Source organism: Poecilia reticulata, chromosome 12 (genome assembly GCF_904066995.2).
Source record: "Poecilia reticulata chromosome 12, P_reticulata-male-v2, whole genome shotgun sequence".
Classification (NCBI taxonomy): domain Eukaryota; kingdom Metazoa; phylum Chordata; class Actinopteri; order Cyprinodontiformes; family Poeciliidae; genus Poecilia; species Poecilia reticulata.
The window spans coordinates 1,180,127-1,200,261 of NC_088841.1; the positions used below are offsets into that span (position 1 = coordinate 1,180,127).

Sequence of the window (20,135 nt, forward strand, 5' to 3'; positions counted from 1 at the left end):
AGCTTCCCTTCAGATCAGCAGGTAGGCGGTCGAATTCTGGACCCTTGGTTTTTGAATGAGACAATAAACCCAAACAAAAACATTGCCTTTTTCAATCTATTCCATCCAAAACCAAACATTAAGCTACATGGCCTTCTCCCGACCTCAACCTTGCCGAAATATGAGAATAGAAAAGAATGACTTTATCAACTGAGTGGGTGAAAAGCAGATACAATAGGATGGCAAACAGCAATTTAGAATCAAAAACAAGAGGCAAACATCATACCCGACCACAGTATTGTGATGATGCACATCCACTGAAGTTACTAGAACTGAGTTCTTCAAAGCCAATAGAGTTCAATAGGAGAGTAGCATGAACTACGGTGGCCTGTGATTAGAGATGATCCCAACATCAAAGAGTCATATAATAGTGAGGTAAAAACAGATACCAAGTGCCATGGAATACTGAATAAAAGAAACGGGTCTGTTAGAGACAGAGTGTGGCCCACTATATTATTCTTTTTACAACAAAAAGATATCAGGATTTCCGTTGACAATTTTCCCAAACAAAGGTTTTCCTAGCAGAAGTCAGTAGATAACTTGTGTCTTAAATGAGAGGAATAAAGTAAAGAAACAGATGTGAATAATTTCAGTGAAAATAGGCTTTATTGTGTATGACAGTGCCCATTGGGTAGAAATACTCATCACCTGCATTCCAACAATAAGTCAAATCAAATCATGGTCTATAAAAAAGTTTGATGAATGACTGAAACCTATGCATGGCACACTGGATGCTTAGTTTTAAACACTCCAAAGGAAATAAAGCTACTTCTACTTTTATTGAGTGATGAAATTATTGCACTTTAGGAACAAATGGCATCAGACATTAATACTTAACTTGAAAGAGAGGACATCTTTTAAGCACAAATGTTACTCTTCTTAACAATGATGTATGTTTCTAAAACAGCTGAACATGAGAGTATTAGTCCAGATGTGTGTCACACCTCTGGCAGACATGTTTGGCACACATTTCAGTGGAATGGATCAATAAACATCAGTCTAGTACACATCAGACTAATGTAAAAGTTGTGGACATTAAATATATGGCTTCATACTCACTACACAAACAAGTCCTCCAATCAGATCCTGGTCTAAATACCAACTCAAAGATCACATCTGTTGAACACATTTTATTCTTTTAAAAATACTGATTTTTAACTAATCTGTTTAAAATAGTCTTGTTCTAAACTATAAAATTCAAACATTTTATTTTTCTTATAGTTTTTGTACAGTAAAAGGAAAATACAAAATGGCAGAAACGTCTATTACTAACTACCACCTACATATCAAGACTCTTTGGAAGTGTGTTCAGACCCAAGAAAATGCATACATTTTATATATATATATATATCTAAAAACAAAACAAAAACTTTGCATAGATTGTCACTGAAGGATAAACCTGCCATAATAATCAATTTTCATAGCAATGCGATGTAACAGAGTCCAAGAGAGAAGGGCAGAGGAATGAACTGGTACGGCTTTCTAAAGCCTCACATCAAGAACACAGAAGCGTAAAAAAGTCTCACTTTCTAAGGAATATAAACATATATCATTAGAAGCATACATAACTTAATTATCACGTGAAGGCATATGTCTCAGTATAGGCAAACATTTATCATTACTGTCATAAAATACTATATAGCATATTTGCTCTACTGTTAAAGCATTCTGATATGTTACTGTAGACATGGAGTTTGACTTGCTGTTAGAACTGATCTGATCTGAAGCATTAGGTCCTGAGCGTTTCACAATGACTTGCGTTGCTGATTTGCGGTTTGTTGGCACCACCCCCCCACACTCTCATTGGTCCTGGCCATCCTCTCTCAGCTCTGAGGGGAGGAACTTGTACTGCTGCTTTCGGATCATGGCCAGCTTATTCCTTGCCTCCTCCAGTTCCCTTTCTTTCCGAAGCATCTCCTCCTGAGCGGCGATAATCTGAAAGATCCACCAGAGAGCAGCTTCAAACTCACAGATCAATCAGAAAATGAAATTGGTGAACATTTATTCTCTTCTAAGGATAACTTTGAGCTTAGGCTTAAATGTTTGTTTTTGAAAGCTAATATAGTAATAAATAAACAATTACTGAGATCCCAAACTTTCCCAACAATGTAAATGTCACTTAAAATTTTTAAGTTATCATTTTACTTCTTCAAGGTGATGAGTTTCTGAGAACTTCGAGCCAGTAACACCTGACTTTCTGTTTCCCTGGGCTGTAAAATGACTTGAAATGGAGGCTTACTTCTGTTAGCCGGGAGTTATCAACCCAGTTACCCAAGAACATCACTGTGGATCAATACTCATGCAGTGACACAAGGTTAAAACATTCTCATTTAGCTCCATTTTCAGATACTGTAAAAATGTGCAAATACTTTAAATCAAGTCATATTCAGTAAATTAATGTGGCAATAAAAAGGTTTATTTTTATAATGTGAACGAAAGGCAGACAAGAAGAGCAGAATGATATGCAAGTTATTCATGAGATTTCCGAACAATCTCTACAAACATGCATATAATGCTTTAGATCTTCATCTGGTCCCAGTTTGTAGCTACATGTAAATGTGTTTGGTCTGTGTTGACATGACTTACCTGAGCAATGCCTCCAACCATCTTACTCTTGACCACCACAGCCTGGTCATCCTGAGCATCAAACGCTGCTTTCTGTGCTGCTTTCACCAGGTTGTCTGATGCCCTCTTCACAGCATTTCCAGCAGCCTGCAGAAAAACAATTTAGGACTCTTTAATTCTTTATTTTAAAGGTTTTATCGGTTCTAGCGGCCTTTGAGTGTGGTCAGACAGAAAGTGGGCAATTAGAGTTTTACGGCCCCTGACCATTTTCTTTTAGGTTGTTTTGAGTGATGTCTAGTGTTAAAGTGTACTCTCGTAGGTGAAACCTTTTTTTGTAATAGGCATTTTATGCTCCACTTTTTTTCTCTGAACTCATTTTTATATTGCCACCCCGATCCTCTAGACCTGGGGTCGTAACACAGAGAGAGGGGAAAGGTAAACGTCATCCAGCTGGGACTCTAACCTGTGACCGCATTGCCAAGGATTGGCAATGCTGTGGTGGCCTAACCCTACGCCACCACAGGGGTGGAGGCGTAGGGGACTTTTTAATTTGAATCAAGATTTTTTAAAATCTGACTGAAACACTTTTTTGGTGGAACTGTCTGGGAATGGTGGACAACAACAAATGCAGCTGCATTGTTATTACAATTACTCATAGATGAATCATTGAACTTTGGGAGAGTGGCTTCATGCAGACTGGACTATAACTCTTGGAAGAAGAGCTCCAGTTGTGTGCAGTTGTCTGCTTAGAGCTGGAGGCCAACTTTAAAAAGCAAACAGAGCAACACTGATAGCTAAACATTTCCCTCATTGGGCACTTCAAACATCGCAGCCTTCCCTTTTGTGGTTCTGAGAGCTGAAAGCAGTCAGTCAGCTGGGTGAGGTCTCAATGCTTTCTTCACTGGTTTGTCTGGTTGGAATGTTGCTGCTACTCTTACCGACATAAAACATACCCTGTTCCTCACCGTGACCATCATCACACTGGAAACAAGAACATTTTGTTTAAAAACAATATTTTAACATTAATTTAAATAATTTCTTTATATGGCCACACTCAACAAATATTTGACTTGATTCCTGGTGGATTAAGATGCATTATATGAAATTGGGTGCAAATCGGCTGAAATATGTGGAATTTAGAGCCAAACGTATGACAATGCTACACTGCCTCAGTCTACAGAAATAAGTTTATGTATTTGAAAGCAAGTAAAACCAGCTTATCAGTCTTCAGACAAAATGTCAAGTGGACTATGTGAAAGGGGTTGGAAATTGACCTCAGTTAAAAAATTTACTTCTTGTTCATACAGGGTTTTGGCTTTGATGATGCCAGGATATGACCATATAGTATGTTCATGCATCCAACATTGATCACTCATGTTAGATACACATCCAACTTGGCCTTTGCATGTGAAAGTTATAGGTTTTCAAATGTGTGGAGAAGGGGCCATGTGTGTGACCTGGCCACACTAGACATGCTTCAAAACAAAAGAATTTGATAACCAATGCAGTCACTGTAAGTCACAGCAGAAAGCATACTGACTGTATACTGACCAAACATAAAACTAATAAATCAAAATCTCCAGGACAAAATCGCCGACTAAAGTTCGAGGTGTGTGAAAGCAAAAGTGGCCCTTTGACCCAAAACGCCCACCTTCCTGTACATTTCAGGCCACACCTCCAAGAGACCAAGAGACCTTTTCTTGATATAGAGGGTTTTCACAACACATTTCAGGTCTCTACAATCTGCCATTTAGCCCATCTCAGGTTAGGAGGCGCCTAGAGCTGCTTGGCCACACCCCTTCACATGGGGGACAATTTTCACTAGTTTGGGGAGTTTTTCAATATATATATATATATATATATATATAAATTAAAAATATTATATATAACTTCTTTGTGTGCTTTGGAGTAATGACTAAATTCTGAACATCATGGCATGGATGCATCCTAGTTTTCCATGTCTGGCATATAACCAATCATTTTAGCTTTTAAAATGGTTCTATTGTTCCTGTGTCCAGACAGAGGGATAATCGGTAGCCCAGCATCATGACCTGTTTGTTCTGAAGATCCTGCAGCTTCCACTTCACCTCCTCACCCCGACTCTCATACTGACAGGAGGAACCACAGAGCTGTTAGGTTTAAAGCACATCTTCTGAAGTTGGGATATTTTTCCTCCAACAGGTTCCAGAGGAATCACCTCAAACCAGATGTTGGACTGGATTTTATTTCAATGTCATTTGTGAATGTTAGCTTCTCATTTTCAACAGTGGAGCTATAAAGGTTGAAAAAGGTTGTCATTTTGAAGAAAATCTCATCAACATCAATAGTTCCACTAAATAAGAGGCAAAAATCAAAATTGTTTAATAAAGGACAAGCCTCTCAGACTCTGATCCCAACAGCACCAAACTATTTTTTTAATATTATACAATTAATTTAATTTCACATAATTATCGCAGTAGAAGCCATTTGTTTGTTAAATACCTAATGTTTACCGTGTTTGATGTTTGTTGTGTCGTATACTCACAAAGAACGAGGTAATTAGTCCAAGTTTGTCGTTTATTGAACGTTCAGAAACTACAGCGGCTGTGATGCACCAAGATAAAGGTAAAAAAAGGTAAAACAACCCAAACAGGTGATCAACTCAAAACCACTCGCACCGTTTTACTCTCCGTCTCTGTCATTTAAGCACACCCGTTGCCATGGCAACCTCCTGCGCTCCACAAGCCGACCAGAGATTATGTTAAAAACATAACATTCAGTCCATTACGATATTAGGTTTGCAGGCTTGATATTTATTTTGCGATCATTAATAAGCCTCCCTGAACACAGCGGTGGTTGATTAGTTAATTTTAAACTCCTGCTCTGCTGGTTATTTTGGTAATAGAACCGAAACGCACAGAATTGCACAACACCTTGTTGAAACAATAATTACTGAGATTATTATTGTTATTGGGTCATTAATTTGAACATGTTTTGTTGTTGTTCTTTAATAAAGTTACGAACATTTTAAGCGAGCCAGAGGAGGACGTGCTGGTCTCAGCCTCCTGGCTGCGTTCAGTTTGTCACCTAATGCCGAGATCCACTCAAAACCTTCCGCGATCGACGTGTTGCAGCCCTGCTCTAGTAAAGCACGAACAGTTCAGAAACAATATGAAATGAGAAAAAAGCTATTCATTAACTGATTAAGTCGTGTTTTAGATCGTTCTTGAAAAACTAATCAGTCACGGCTGATTAGTGGGTGAACTCACGGCTGCACAGTGAACCCATTCATGTTTTACAGCAGACAGCCGCTCTCCTCTCTCTTGCAGGTACTGCATACCCCCGCTAAATCTTTTAGGGGTACGCAGTACCCTGCCATACCCCCCTTACTTTCACCCCTGCTTATGACAACAATAATAAGACACATTCAAATTACAATTCAATTGTATTATGAGTATTATTGACACTCAGTTTTATGTCTTCCATAAACGGAAGACATAAAACTGAGTGTCTTCAGTTTATGTCTTCAGGATCAAGTGGCTGCCCCACATTCAATTTCAAAAGACTGTGCAGTTACAACCTTAAGAAGCAGCATGGTAAGAAACATCAAGAGCAAATGCTCTTGATGTTTCTTACCAAGTGTAATCATAGATCAGGACTAACGTTTCCAGTTCCAAGTGCCATGGAAGGACTAGGTGGATAGTTTCCAGTGCTTCTGTAGACGTAAATGTATGGGAATTACCATGGTGGCAGCTGCAGGCTCAGACGAGGAGGAGATAAGCCTCCGCTGATTGGATCAGAGAATATGAGCTGGTCTGGGCAAGCCCTAGAGCTCATGGCCACGGTACACACTGCCTTAAAGATAGTATTTTTGGATGGATGAGGGGGGAAGAGATACCTGTGCTTTCTGCTGTGACTTACAAGTGACTGCATTGGTTACAGCTAAAGGTCAGAACAACCCTGCTGAGCTACAGTGTTTCCACCACTGAGTCAGGGCTTTTAAAGGAGTTGTTTTACACAGAGTTCCATTTGTTCAGCTACTGGTTGCTCTGCTAGCTGCTTACCTGATGAGTCTAGAGAAGCTCTGTCAAACTTAGTTACAGATTAAAAAACAAACTCTTTAAATCTGGATCAATACTAGTGACATAGTAAAGTATTTACTAAACAGACCATAGGTAAGGTAATGAGATCGGGGTTTGTTGTAGTGACTGTTTAACAGATGGACTCATTCTGAAAGCTCTTCAGAAGATCTGCAACAACTCTTCCTTAAAAGATGGTCTCATTCAGTCTCAATTTGGAATTTTGACCAAATTGTCATTCAATATTTCAAGGTGATCTGTGCCATTATGAGTATCGCTGGAGTCAGTAAGCAGTTATTGCAAAGTGGCATCTCAAGTTACAGTTATTGACTACAATCATGTAGTGATTGTAGTTGTTCTTGTAAAACAATGTGGCCATCAGATCTATCTTGACGTGGAGCCACAGTAAATATTCAGGTCTGTCATAGGAGGGGAAGTTTGGAAGTCAAGCGGGTCCATAAATAATCCATGGCTCCATCTGCCTTTTTCCTTCTTACCCAACTTTAATTATTTAGTTACAAGAACCCTATCCTGGGTTGTGTTTATGCGAGTTTGGCTGGTAGCCATTCTCACATAAACACGTTGTAGTTTGGCAAAGCCAGTTGATGTACACATTGAATGGCAGCAGAATGTGTATTTTAATACATAAACATTAACAGGTGATGCTAACCTGGAGCCTCTTCATGGTCTGTGAGTCCTGGTCAGCCTTGACCTTGCAGGCCACCAGGAGCTGAGCGGTAGAGGCGGCCACCTGCTTAGCTGAAGAAATGAGCTTCTCCTCACTGGCATGTCCCTGGACCGCAGAGTTGGCTGCTTCACACAGGTTGTTGGTTGCTGCAGCAACCATCCGGGCCTAAATGATCGAGTGGAACCAAAGGCAAAACAGTTTACAGAGAATGTCTTACACCATCTGAATTTAAGTTCAAGATGGCTGACTTACAGCTGAAATCAGGCCCTGAGACCACTGCCCATCATCCACCGCATTTGCTGGAATTGCTCCCACCTGAAAATATCAGACAGATTGGAGTTATACTGGATTTATTAGTGCTCTAAGCAGTTCAAACATCAGCAGATTTTACAGCTTTAAAGTGGACAAGAAGAGAAGGAATTTGGTTGATCTGTTTTTTTAGGGAAAGCAGAGTGATGTTGACTAGTTATATTTGTAAGTGTTGGTGCTGACATACCTTCCCCTGAGCAACAAGCTCCCTCTGAGCTGCTGAAGCTGCTTTGACCAGAGCACTTGTGGCAGCTGCAATCGACTTGGCTGCTTCCAGAATTTGCTCTTCAAAGTTCAAGCTCTCATCTGCCTCCTGTTAATTAGAAGGAAAACCAACATAGGAGAAACATATTGGCTCAGACCAGTGAACAACTTAAGGCCATGTCTTTACTGAAGTTCCAAACTATTAATATACCCATTTGCTCAAGATAATAGAGTTCTAAATAAATTTGAAATGGAAAGTATGAAAAGGCAGCAGAGCTCACAGCACATAAGATCTGTAATGCATGCCTGAGGTGAGGTTAACAAATTAGGTGTGAATGCCTGTGGCCTGTAAAAGGCCTGGTAACCTTGGGTTTGGTCCTTGGCCTCAGCTGCTCCAGTTTCTTGGCAGCTGCTTCAATAGCGGCTGCGGCTCCCAGCAGCTCGTTCTCTGCGATGACAGTAGGATCCTCGGGGTCCACCCACTCCGTGCCTATAGCACACAAAAATAACACTGTCTCAGTCTGACCAAACACAATGTCAGTCTTCACTCTTTCCAAAGATACTCATGCTTCATAAGAAAGCTGAGCTCATGTTAAATATTCCTTCAGACATGAACAATATCCTCTCTGGAAATGAGACAAGCTATCCCTTACTAGAAACTCCTCAAGATAAAGAGAATTGATAAAGTCCAACAGGGCTTTTCCCTGATGAGCTTCAGGGTATGTTTAACAGAAAAGTGAGCAGTTGTTTTCATGGTGGAGCAGAATTTCAGATTTTTTCTTTGTTTTTTTTTGTTTTTTTTTTATACCTCAAACAAGGTATAGAAAGCAGTTTTAGAGAAGGCAGCAGCAGTATGCTGAGCAACACAAACAGAAGAGCTTAACATTGCCCTGCTTTATGCAGATAGTGTTGGTGACAGTGTTTTAAATAATTTAAAGTATCATTTATTTTTATTCAACTGTCCAAAGGAAATTTCCCTGCATTCATTTACTATTAGTATTTTATTCTCATCAACCTAAAGCTGAAAATTATTTCACAGTGAGTGACTCTCGCAACATCAGCGTCATTCAATGTTAAAATGCATTTCGAAACGAGAACAGATCTGTGTGTTAGCAGTCTGCCGTTACAGGTCTGAGCTGCACATACCTTTCATTGCCTCAGCAGCCTGGATGAGCTCAGTGACGCTGCCAGCAACACGCTTGGAGAAGTTGGCAAGCTGCTGCTTCAGATCATGTGTGGGTTTCTGGATGATCTGTGGGTGAAAAACTGCATAAAACTTGCATCCAAGGCTGACTTTTTATTCTTTTCTACACACAAAAATGATGAAAAAGGTTATTCACATATAAGAATATGTTAATAAATGAATATCCAATATTTGATCAAGTAAATGTTTGGACAGCACCATAGCAGCACCAGGTTAAAAAACAGCTACGATGGACTGAAACATTCAGAACCCGACTCTGTCTTGAAGATTGTTATGAAGCAGCATCTTAGTCAATTAAACAGGCAGACCCCAGATGATGATGCCATAGCTCTGGATACTTGTGATAGATAAACTGACATGTTAATAGGAGGAAAACCTCAAACTCCTTTACATTAACTAGAATCCTGGTTGCATAAATGACAGCAATTTATCAGAGTCCAAAGTCTGATAAAGTACTGCAGTCAGTCATTCACCAACTCATACACACATTCACACACTGATGGTGGTGAGCTACACTGTAGCCACACCTGCCCTGGGACACACCGACAGAGGCCAGGCTGCTATACAACCAGCATCACTGGCCCTAGGGGTGGGCAAGACAGAGTTCAAGTTTTATCGCAAAGTTTTGTGGTACTATTGTGATAAAAATAAAAGTGATAATAAGAAGCATTTATTCCAACAATCGACAATGCCAACAGTTTTAGGGGTCTTTAAATATCTGGAATTTATCACAATGATAAATGAAAATCTTATGATAAGAAATTTATCACGATAAATGACATAATAAATGCACACTACTAACCGGCGCTTTGACTATTAGGTTTGGTCAGAGCGCCTCACTTATCAGGTCCTGACAGTCACTTGGAAATAAAAATAGAAAAAAACCTTTGCTTGGAGAAACATAAGTTATAAATACACAACCACCTATGTGTTTTTAAATGAAGTCCTTTACAAAAACACTAAGCCTGAAACACACTGAGTAATGTGAGGGCTTCACAGGGGAACAAGAAACAGACCTTCAAAAGAACAAATTAAAATTTTGATGTTAAAAAATGTATGTCAAAATATACAGATAGTATTTTATGTAGTGAAAACTGCTTGTTCATTATCATTCCCATCTTACAGTGCAGTTCAAACCATTAATCTGAAAGTCAGGAGTCTGAAAAATTTAACTTTAAAAGTTATGCAAATGATCCTTTTGAAATATGTGCTAAACTTGCCACCTGGTGGCGCTGTGCATAGCGCTTGAATGATCTTGTGCTTTATGTTTTATCTGGCAGAGCAGAACTTAAACAATAAGCTATGTAGATGGAAGACACTTCTTTTCTTCTCTGCTATATTTTAGTTTTTGAAATGTAGGTGAGATTATGTCTGAGAGCATGTTATTGTTTTACAGGTGATTGGGTATGGTTTAGGACGGATTGACGATGTCATGTGGAGAGCAGATGATGTATGAAACTGTTTGACTTAGTGTAACATCTCAAGTAACACCAAAGTGAATTCAAATCCGTGATCACACTAAATGGAATACAACCAGCTAAAGTTTGAACCAAAAGATTTAACTGATTTCATACTTTGAGGCAGCAGCTGTTCAGACAGAACAGGCCTTTCAGTCACCAAGTAACGGGTGTTGGGCAAAATACAGAAACTTCACATGAATGGAGTAAAAAAGATTTATGCACTCTAAATAATATAAAATCAGTACTTTTTATTTCAAGAAAGCATGGGAATGCCAAAAGGAAACAGAGAAAGAATCTGGATCTAAAATTGACTAACTTATTAACTTGTATTGCAGCCATCTTGCTCAGCTCACATTTAGAATGCATTGTTATAACATGACAGCAAACCCTAAACATAAATATCTACAGCCATCAGATGACTGAGTGACAAGAACAGCAGACCACTGGGATACGTTGGTGCTCTGATATAGCTGGGGCTCAGCTGGTGTCCTTACACTGTCCTAGAAGGGAAATATCCAGGTTGGAGCAGTGTGCAACAGGTGCAGGGAATTAACAGAGCTCAGGCCATATTCAGCTCAACTTTATTCAGATGTGATGTCAAAAGAAGATTGACATTATACCTTAGGAATGTATGCAGTGAGCCAAGCTAATGCCGACGGCAAACAAATACTCCCCAACAACAATCTGATGTTAATACAATGCGTGTGTAGTCAGGACACACCTGGTGGATCATCATGAGGAAATGATTCTTTCTGAATATGAAATACTTGGGTTCAGACAAAATTTAATATCTGTAAGATTTATTAAGGATAGTATGATATTTAGGGATTTATAAGTTTTATTCTTCATTCTTTATGGTAAAACATTAGCAAAACCAACCAGCTAATGACACTGACATGCACAATCATTATTAAGAGATTGAATGTTATTATTTTCTAACCATCAAATCACTACAGAAAGACACACCTACAGTCAGCAGTACACACAAAGGCCTACACACCTGCAATTCAGAATACTGATGCATTATTGTGGGTGGGGGTGACACCAAATGGTCAGACTACTTTTCAAACAACACAGCCCCACACATGTGCACTTCAGTCATGCTGTGTACTCACTACTCACCGGCTAGCCCCAACATCAGTGAGGTACCAGTTTTAAGAAACATAGACAAACAAACCATTGGGGGAAAAAAAAAGAAAAAGAAAAAGAAAGAAAATGTCAAATCAGACATTCTGTGAGAATTGTGCTCTGGGGTACAATTGAGGGTCAGATGACACAAAGCTGAAGAGTTCCCAGGAGAAGGTTTTGAAGATATGCAAAGCTGCATCTGAATGAAGCAAAAATGTTTCTGGAACTTACTATATATATATATTTCTCCGTTTGAGAAACTTGTGTGACTGCCAAAAAGGAACATGAGGTCATTTAAATTATTATTAAAAAACTTTAATGTGCAGTATGTAATTTTTATAAAAATATGTTTTTTACATATTTGTTAAAACTGTCACCACATTGTGACTGTGTAATATGAAACAAATAATCAGTGAAAAAAAAAAATAAATAAAAAAATCAAGCCCCTCCACCTCCTCACAGAAATGCACCGCTCTAGGTCAAAAACAACCAATCAGAGCAAGGAGGAAGGTCTTGTGTTTATGGGCTGCTTATTGTACTACAACAACTCACTGTTCTGTCATCTGTCATCTGTTTATCTGTCATCACCAGCGGCCATGCTAACTAGTTTGAGAATACCTGCAAGCTCTATTGCAGTGAAAGTAGCTGTACTTAGCAGACAGCAAAGGGGATGGTGTGATTGGTTGTTTCTGACTGACCTGTCCATTTCTGTAGTTAGCACTGGGAACATTGGGAGAAGTCAGAAGAGCTCAGTTTTTTCATAGATTATCTGTTTTGTACTACACTGTCACGACATGGTGATACTTTTAACAATGTAAAAAACATATTACACTCAAGTTACATATTGCTGATAGTGGGAGATAACTCACTGAGAAATTTCAGCTGATGTACACATTGAGTGGCAGCAAATGGTATGTAAAAAGAAAACATAACCTAAAAAATAGAGTAGCTGGACACTTTGGTGGCTCTATTCTGCTGGTGATGGATGGCCCCACCAGCCCTTGTGCTCAAACCAATCTCAAAACTTTAACTTAACAGTTAAAAGAAAGAGAATGCCATCTTACCACCAGGACATGTTCTAGCAGTCCTAAATATCCTGAAGCACATTCGTTACCATAGCGTAAAGCACGCATCTGGACGTCCTTGCTGACCTCTGGGTGGTAGGCAGCTTCCTGAAAAACAAAAGAGGAACATGCATTTCATTTCCATTATTGAAAGCCACAGTAGGGCACAATTGCTCTTCACAATGTTGCTGTTTGAGTGCTTATGGCACTCAAACAGCTAGCAACAACCCTGGCTATACCTCTTCAATAGCTAACAGATCCCTCCAACACACGGTATAGACGTCAAGACATGGTGCAAAGGTCAGAGTGTGAAAACAAACATGATGACAAAGAAAGAAGATGTGACATTAAATGCAGCATAGCTGTGATGCCAGATAGACAGATCTGAGCATTTCAAAAACTGCTGATCTGATGGGTTTTGTAATCTTTTTGTGTTTACAAATAATGTTCCAAGAATGGAAAAAATAAATAAAAAATCCAAGAAACAACAACTTTTTACAACCAAGGTATATAAATTTTATTCCAATCTTGAAGGAGGAAAGTGGTTGGTCAAATATTGACCAACCACTTGGTCAATATTTGGGAGACGTTTTTTTATTCCATGTTAAATCCAAGTCATGAAGAATGAGGGCAGTTTTGAAGGCAACAGGGAGCCCAACATATGCAAATAAATATCTGTTGTACCTTGCAGGAGTGCAGCATGTCAGCAATAGCTCGTCTGCTGAGGTTAGCAGTGGCAATGATGTCCTCCTGGCGACATGAGTTCCCCGCAGCCACTGCCTTCGCTGTTGCCACGGTGATTCCTTTTGTCATACGAATAAACTCCTCTGGCGTGGTCGTTTTTGGTGGGGGATCAGAACTACAGAACACCTGTGTGTCAACAACATAATTAGATAGTGACTACATAACTCAACAATTATTTGTGCATGTATTTTACTCAAACAGAAATTTTTATCCATCCCAGCTGAAAGCAAGGTTATGTATGGCCACCAATCATGCAGAACCAAATATGTAGAGAGTTTACAGTCAGCTCCTGCTTGATGTGTTCAATAGTGGCCTCTAAGGCTCTGGTTCCCTTGGTGGCTTCATCCTCCACTGCCTTGACAGTCTTCAGCAGAGATGTCACATTGGTCACCATCACCTGCAGAAGGAAAGTCCAGTTTAACTGACACAAATCAGGCTGATCTCAACGTTCTTCAATGTAAAACAATACAGCGGGCTGCTGCAGTGCATTTTATCACCTTCAACAGAGACTGGATTCAGCTGCTGAAGTACGTTAAAACAGAACACATTATTCTTGACTTGTGAATATGAGGCTCCCAGCAGTTCTTTTGCTTTTGGTAAATGTTCTAACACATTTCTGACATTGACAGTGTGTTGTTCTGCAGGCAAGTAATTAACCACAGCAAAAGCATCTGCATTCATAGTTAAATTAGCATTTATAAAAACAGTTCAGATACACATAAAAGTATTTCTATAGACATAATACTTTTGTATCTTACCAGCCTCAGGCTGGAAATTAAATCCTGATCTGGTGTTTGAGACCGAATTTAAAAGATCTTTAAATAACATCAGAAGTCTTTTTGTATAAAATGTTTATGAAATTTACCTTAAAGACTGTAGAGTGATACACTATAGTGAATTACAGTCATGCAATACCAATAGATATTTGTCTGCTTGAATGCAATATGTGGTCTGGTGGTATATTCCAAGTGTTCTGCATATTTCTTCTGAATGGCCTGTGCAGTAACACTGCCATTTCTAGGCTTACCGTATACCTTTATGATTATTCTGTGGCTGTTCTTCAGTCCGATGCAATATTCAATGCAAAGTTACACTAGTGCAAAGCTACATAATTATAATGTTGGCTCAATATAGATGTGGCATTTAACAAGAAAGATATAGTCTGGATCACAGTTCTACTACAGAAAACAGATTGATAGTCAAATGTAGTGGTGACCTTTGAATATTACCTTAGCAGAACTCTTAAGCTGGAGCATGCTGGGGTCATCATGAGGTTTACCTGCAGCTGCCTTAGTGGCACTAATTAGGTTACCCAGAGCTTTGGCCACATCCTTCACTGCATTAATCAAGACCACCTGAAGAGAACAAAGCACATTAGAGAGTGGCATATAATCAGCCTTTGTCTCCACACACCCAGTTTCTCAGAAAGTTATTTTCTGAATATGAACATCTTATTTGCATGATTTATACATATTTTTTCCATTCTTTTTGTTCCATTGTCTTTGTTTTAATGAAGAATTGACCAGCTTTACAGAACATGGATTAAGTGCTTGAGAATTATACATGGTATTGTCCCAACACACGTTTTGGTTTCAAATGTCTTTAAAAAAATGTGATTTGACTGAACACATCTTTTAGATGTGATGCAACTTTCTAAATATCACTACACAATATCTATAAGGGCTCCCTTTATTTTATTTTTTGTTGTTGCTGATGTTAATCATCTCTTAGGACAGTTACTAATGAAAGTCAGTAAAAATAACTTTGCATCCAGATGATTGCGCAACAAACTCCTACCAACGTCGTCACCACCAGTATAAACAAATATACAAATACATAAAACAATTAAAACATATATATATAACAAATGAACAACCGGGTTCCAATCATGAGCAAAATGACAAAATTATTTAGCATTAAAGTATATAAAAAAGTTCATATATGGAATTTGACGACTAGTTGTATATATTCTATTTTTTCTGTCCTTGTTTATCAATTTTAGCTGTAAATTTAGATTATTCAGACAGTCCTATCTGACAGGGGAACAAACAATGGAAACCTGCCTTGGCTGTAGTTTGGTGGATTTATATTTGTGTTGTTCAAAAAGGATCATTAATACAAAATGCCCCTCTTCTGAAAAGAAACTAAATGAAATTTAAATCCATCTGTTCCTAACAGCAGATTTTTCCAAAGAGAGTACTTTAGAAAACAAGCTGTCCAAAAAATATTTGAAATGCTCTGCAAAGCCTACTTGAGTCTCGGGGTCTTCAGAACCCAGGCTGGCTGCTCCCAGTTTGACCACATCAGCCAGTTTGGTTATGGTGGAAACTGAAGACTGGGCAGCCTGAGCCAGTTTCTCCTGACTGGCTCCCGCACCAGACACCAGCAGCTTCGTGTCCTCTACTAGGGCCTTTGCTGTCTTCAGAATGCATTCTCTGAAAAACAACCGAAGTTATGAGTTAAATCACCATGGCAACATAACTACCTCCAATTTTAGACAGATTTCTCTTGTTGAACAACACAAAGCAATGCTATGATTATTATACTCATTCAAGGGGCAGTAATCTGCGTTATCCAGGCACGTAGTGCCATTTTGTAGCAGAAAACAAGTAACTACCTCAGTTGTTAAAAAAATCATAGGAATATAAAATATAAGACATGACTTAAAAAAAATTAAAAGGGCAAGTGCAAAAACATCAATAATCTGGACCTGGTTCGGATTGAACTATGACCTTCAACGTTAACGTATGCAATTAATCTAAAAAGTTTATTGCCTTAATATTACGTAATGCGGGTGACTTATTTGGACCCAGAAACCTCTCTCCCTCGGATGGTTACCTAGTTGCATTGCTGACTGCATAGACTCTTTCTTATGTTTTTGTCTGAGCGCACAAGACAGCACTGCTGTCAGAGTCACAAACGCAGATGAAAAGATGAGCGAGGAGAGTCAGACAGACTGGTGTGCTCAGTGGTACAATGAATGTTTGGATAAAACCAAGGCAGTATGTAACTTACTTACTACAGTGACAAATTGTCTCTTCATTGAAGCACAACCAGTTTATAGCTAACATTTCTTAATTATGTTTGAAACAAAATAACTTCTTTTAAACTGTCATGAATATAAAAACCTGGAAAACTAAAATGTTCAGTTTGAGACAACAAAGGATTTTCTTGAAGATTTTTAGGACAATATGCATTTTTACGTTTCATACATACAAAATTTAGTGTGGTGATCAATAGTGATTAATCACAATGCTTGGGTGATTATCAAGATATGAATTTTATGGGATATCGCACATCCCTATACACCAGTCAAATATTTGATGAGAGAATAACTTCATGATATAATGCAAACCTCAAAAAAGTTTATTGTAATACTGCCCCTTAACAAATAAATAGAATAACAAATAAAAAGCACACTTTGTGTTAACAAAAAACTGTCCAGAAAATTTGTTTTAAAATCTCAAATAAATTTACATGTGCGCCCAATATGACTTGACAGAGCTATGCCAGTGGGTGGAGCATATATTATGAAAAAACTTAATAAATGTGCTAATACAATCCATTTGTAATAATTTACTCCCATAATTGTCATCAGAAAATTATTTTCTGAAGATGAACATCTTATTTGCATGATTTATACATATTTTTTTTCCATTCTCACAAGAAATAAATGAGTTCTTTTGACTTGGATATAAAAACTGAAGTTTATGCTGTAATTGTATAAACATTATGCTGAGCAGAACCTGCTGAGGTTTGGGATCAAGCAGAACAGTTAATGGTCTGTTCTTGTACAGCAATTTATCTAGTCCAAAGGAAAATTTCCATGAATGGGAGGAAGAAATGTAGACAGTTTTATTCTGTTTCCTCAAATATTTGTATTGACCATCAGAGTTTTTAGCATAGCAGAAAAAATACAAATTATATATCTTAATTTTCAAATATATATAATTTTATATATATATATATATATAAAATTAGAATGAATATATATATAATCTTCATTCTATTCCCTAAATAGAATGAAGATTTTGTCAAACTATCGAATTATGTTCCTACAAAGTGGTTCCAGTTACAGACAATTATTACTGACTACTTTTACCAACAAAGAGTAAAACCAGAACAGAAAAGTAATCATGCACTTAACATCAGCTTATCTGGTATTTAAACAAAGGTGCATAGTGTATAATACAGCTGCAGGTACTGACATACACATATATTTATAGTTTGTTTGGGAGAGGTTGGAATCTGATGTTTAACAACGTTTTTATTCATGCAGGGAGCAGCAATGTTTTTCAGGCCCAGCAGCAAGATAAACCTTCCATTTCCAGCTTTCACTGGTGCTGTGGCCATATCTGCAACCAATTTAAGGAAAAACCATGGCCGTTCTAGGTGAGTTATTAGTATAGTTTTTATCATATTCAATTTATTCTTAAGAGAATTAAAACTTTTAAATAATATATGATAAGCATCATCAGAGCTACTAGCAAAAGGATTCATGACATATACCAAGAGAGAGGGTCCTAAATGAGAACCTGGTACCTGTGGTCAGCGAACGTTTCAGCATTCTCTCTATTAAGGGTACCAGCAGTGGCAAACATAATGGTTGTGTCGAGATCTGCAATGATTCCAGAAACAGCACTTGCAGCTGTAATACAGGCTTGGGTGCCACGGTTACCAGCTTGAAGGGATGCCAACACATGAGAGACCTAGCACAAAAAAACAAAGGGACATATTTGAGAGTTTATGTCAGAGCAAACATAAGGCACTTTTCCACTAGCCCGCCTCTAACCAGTTCGGTCCCAGTCAGTCCCAACCAGTCATTTTCCATTAGCATATCCGGCGCTGCTCTGCCCAGCAGTTCTCATGTATTGATGTAGTACTAGCCACACCAAGCTGAGTACAGAACCAAACCAATTTGAGTTGGTTTGGTCTGATGACCTCACATCAAACTCCAAAACAACATTATAGTTTAGCTGTGGACAGCAGACATGCCGTTTGCTATCAGAGAGCTGCTCAGCATGGAGGAACATTTATGAATTTAATCACAGGCAGAGCAGAAAGTTTTGAAATGACTGATTTAACAGCGCCATAGCAGCTCGTCTCTCTGAAGAAAAGGCAGCAATAAAAAAGAGAGAAACGGCGCTGTGGTCAGTTCTGTCAGAGCTGTAATTTTGCACTGGTAATTCAAAAAAAAAAAAAAATCAAATCAACTTTTTTTTAAGGTTTTATTGGCTCTAGTGGCCTTTATTTGATAGTTAATTGACAGGAAGGTTGGTAATGAGAGATGGGGAAAGACATGCGGCAAGGGTTGCCAGGCCGGGAATCGAACCTGCGACAGCCGCGTCAAGGACTAAGGCCTCCATACATGGGTTGTGCTTAACCCCTGCACCACCACATCACACCCACATCAATTTTATTTCTAAAGCACATTTCAAAAACTGCTACAGTAGCCAAAGTGCTTTACATTAAAATGGAAATATGTAAGCAACATGAAAATAAAAATGCTTAAATTACAACTACAAATCACAAACAAAAAAAGACATCAATATGTTAAAAAATCTCTGACCTTCTCTGAGACTTTGCGGGCGCTTTCAATTAGTTCTTTCTTAGTAAATGTGTCATTGGGGCTGCACTGCAGAGCTCCAGCTTTGGTAACCAGACCTGTGCAGGTGAAGCCCAGCTCTCCCACTTGCTTCTTAATGTGAGAACCAATCTGAAAAATAAAATGGTAGAAGAAAGAAATAAAATACATGAAACATATAAAAATGAACAACATGCTAGTAAGCAGAAGTATTTATTCACTTCATCATTCTCTGCAGTGAGTGCTGCATATTTGGCCTCATTTGCTAGATTTCCAAAATTATTGGTCAACTGGTTGGCCAGTCCTCCAAGGTCATCTGGGTTGGTGTTGGACTTGGTCACCTGAAGAGAAATGAGAAAATATTACAGTTTGTGAATTCAGTCGCAATGAGGTGTTCAGAAAGCTGAACAGCTGTCTGAAGAAAGCTCTATGTGACAGTTTCATGAAAGCACTGAAACATTAACAGAAAAACCTAATTAGATTTCTGAGAAATATTAAAACTTTGTCAGAGAACATTTCTTACCATCTCCTGTACAGTAACAGCAATGGCCTTGGCTGTCTTCACCATGGTGGTCTGGTAATCTACAAAGGTGCCATCTGGTTCATCTGCAGGCCCGTCTTCCATTTTATTGATGGCGTCGTTGATGGAATCCACCATGCCACCCACAGCACCTGCTGCACTGGCTGCCTCAGCCAGCGTGGCCCCCAGGTCATCTACTGCTTCTTTCATCATCTGCACTGAATCCTCCAGAGCATTCTGCATGTGTGCTGCCTGCAACAAAGAAAAATAGACAAGTGGGTAAGGCTGACAGCTCAGGATCACAGAGATATGGAATATTTGTTTTCAAAAAATGATTTTTTTTCCCCCAGGCTTTCAATTAAAGTTATCCTGATTAGGATTGAGTGTGGATCAGAGTATTTCTTAAAATACACTAAATATATCAAATGATCTACTAAAAAGATAGGTAACTCCTAATAAGGGTTTTTCTTTATCAAAGAAAAACTGAAAACTGATTGGATATAATCAATTAATTGAATAGTAATTATTTTATTATGCTAGCACATGACAAAAAGAGGTTTTCCAAACA

At 38.5% G+C, this 20,135-nt stretch overlaps 1 protein-coding gene across 3 annotated transcripts in view; it reads right to left on the minus strand.

The window, feature by feature from the left end:
- Positions 1-626: 626 nt before the first annotated feature.
- The window catches only part of tln1 (talin 1), an 85,024-nt gene continuing 65,515 nt past the window's right edge, over positions 627-20,135 (minus strand). For all 3 annotated transcript variants that reach the window (XM_081613237.1, XM_081613236.1, XM_081613238.1), the window contains 16 exons: positions 19,571-19,819; positions 19,269-19,388; positions 19,033-19,179; positions 18,006-18,172; positions 15,715-15,898; positions 14,693-14,818; positions 13,744-13,860; positions 13,404-13,589; positions 12,720-12,827; positions 9,010-9,115; positions 8,229-8,353; positions 7,847-7,972; positions 7,603-7,665; positions 7,333-7,515; positions 2,626-2,751; positions 627-1,974 (listed from right to left, as the gene is read on the minus strand). In XM_081613237.1, the coding sequence (XP_081469363.1) occupies positions 1,840-1,974; positions 2,626-2,751; positions 7,333-7,515; positions 7,603-7,665; positions 7,847-7,972; positions 8,229-8,353; positions 9,010-9,115; positions 12,720-12,827; positions 13,404-13,589; positions 13,744-13,860; positions 14,693-14,818; positions 15,715-15,898; positions 18,006-18,172; positions 19,033-19,179; positions 19,269-19,388; positions 19,571-19,819 (2,268 nt within the window). In that variant the 3' untranslated portion in view covers positions 627-1,839. The remainder of the gene's footprint in view (positions 1,975-2,625; positions 2,752-7,332; positions 7,516-7,602; positions 7,666-7,846; positions 7,973-8,228; positions 8,354-9,009; positions 9,116-12,719; positions 12,828-13,403; positions 13,590-13,743; positions 13,861-14,692; positions 14,819-15,714; positions 15,899-18,005; positions 18,173-19,032; positions 19,180-19,268; positions 19,389-19,570; positions 19,820-20,135) is intronic.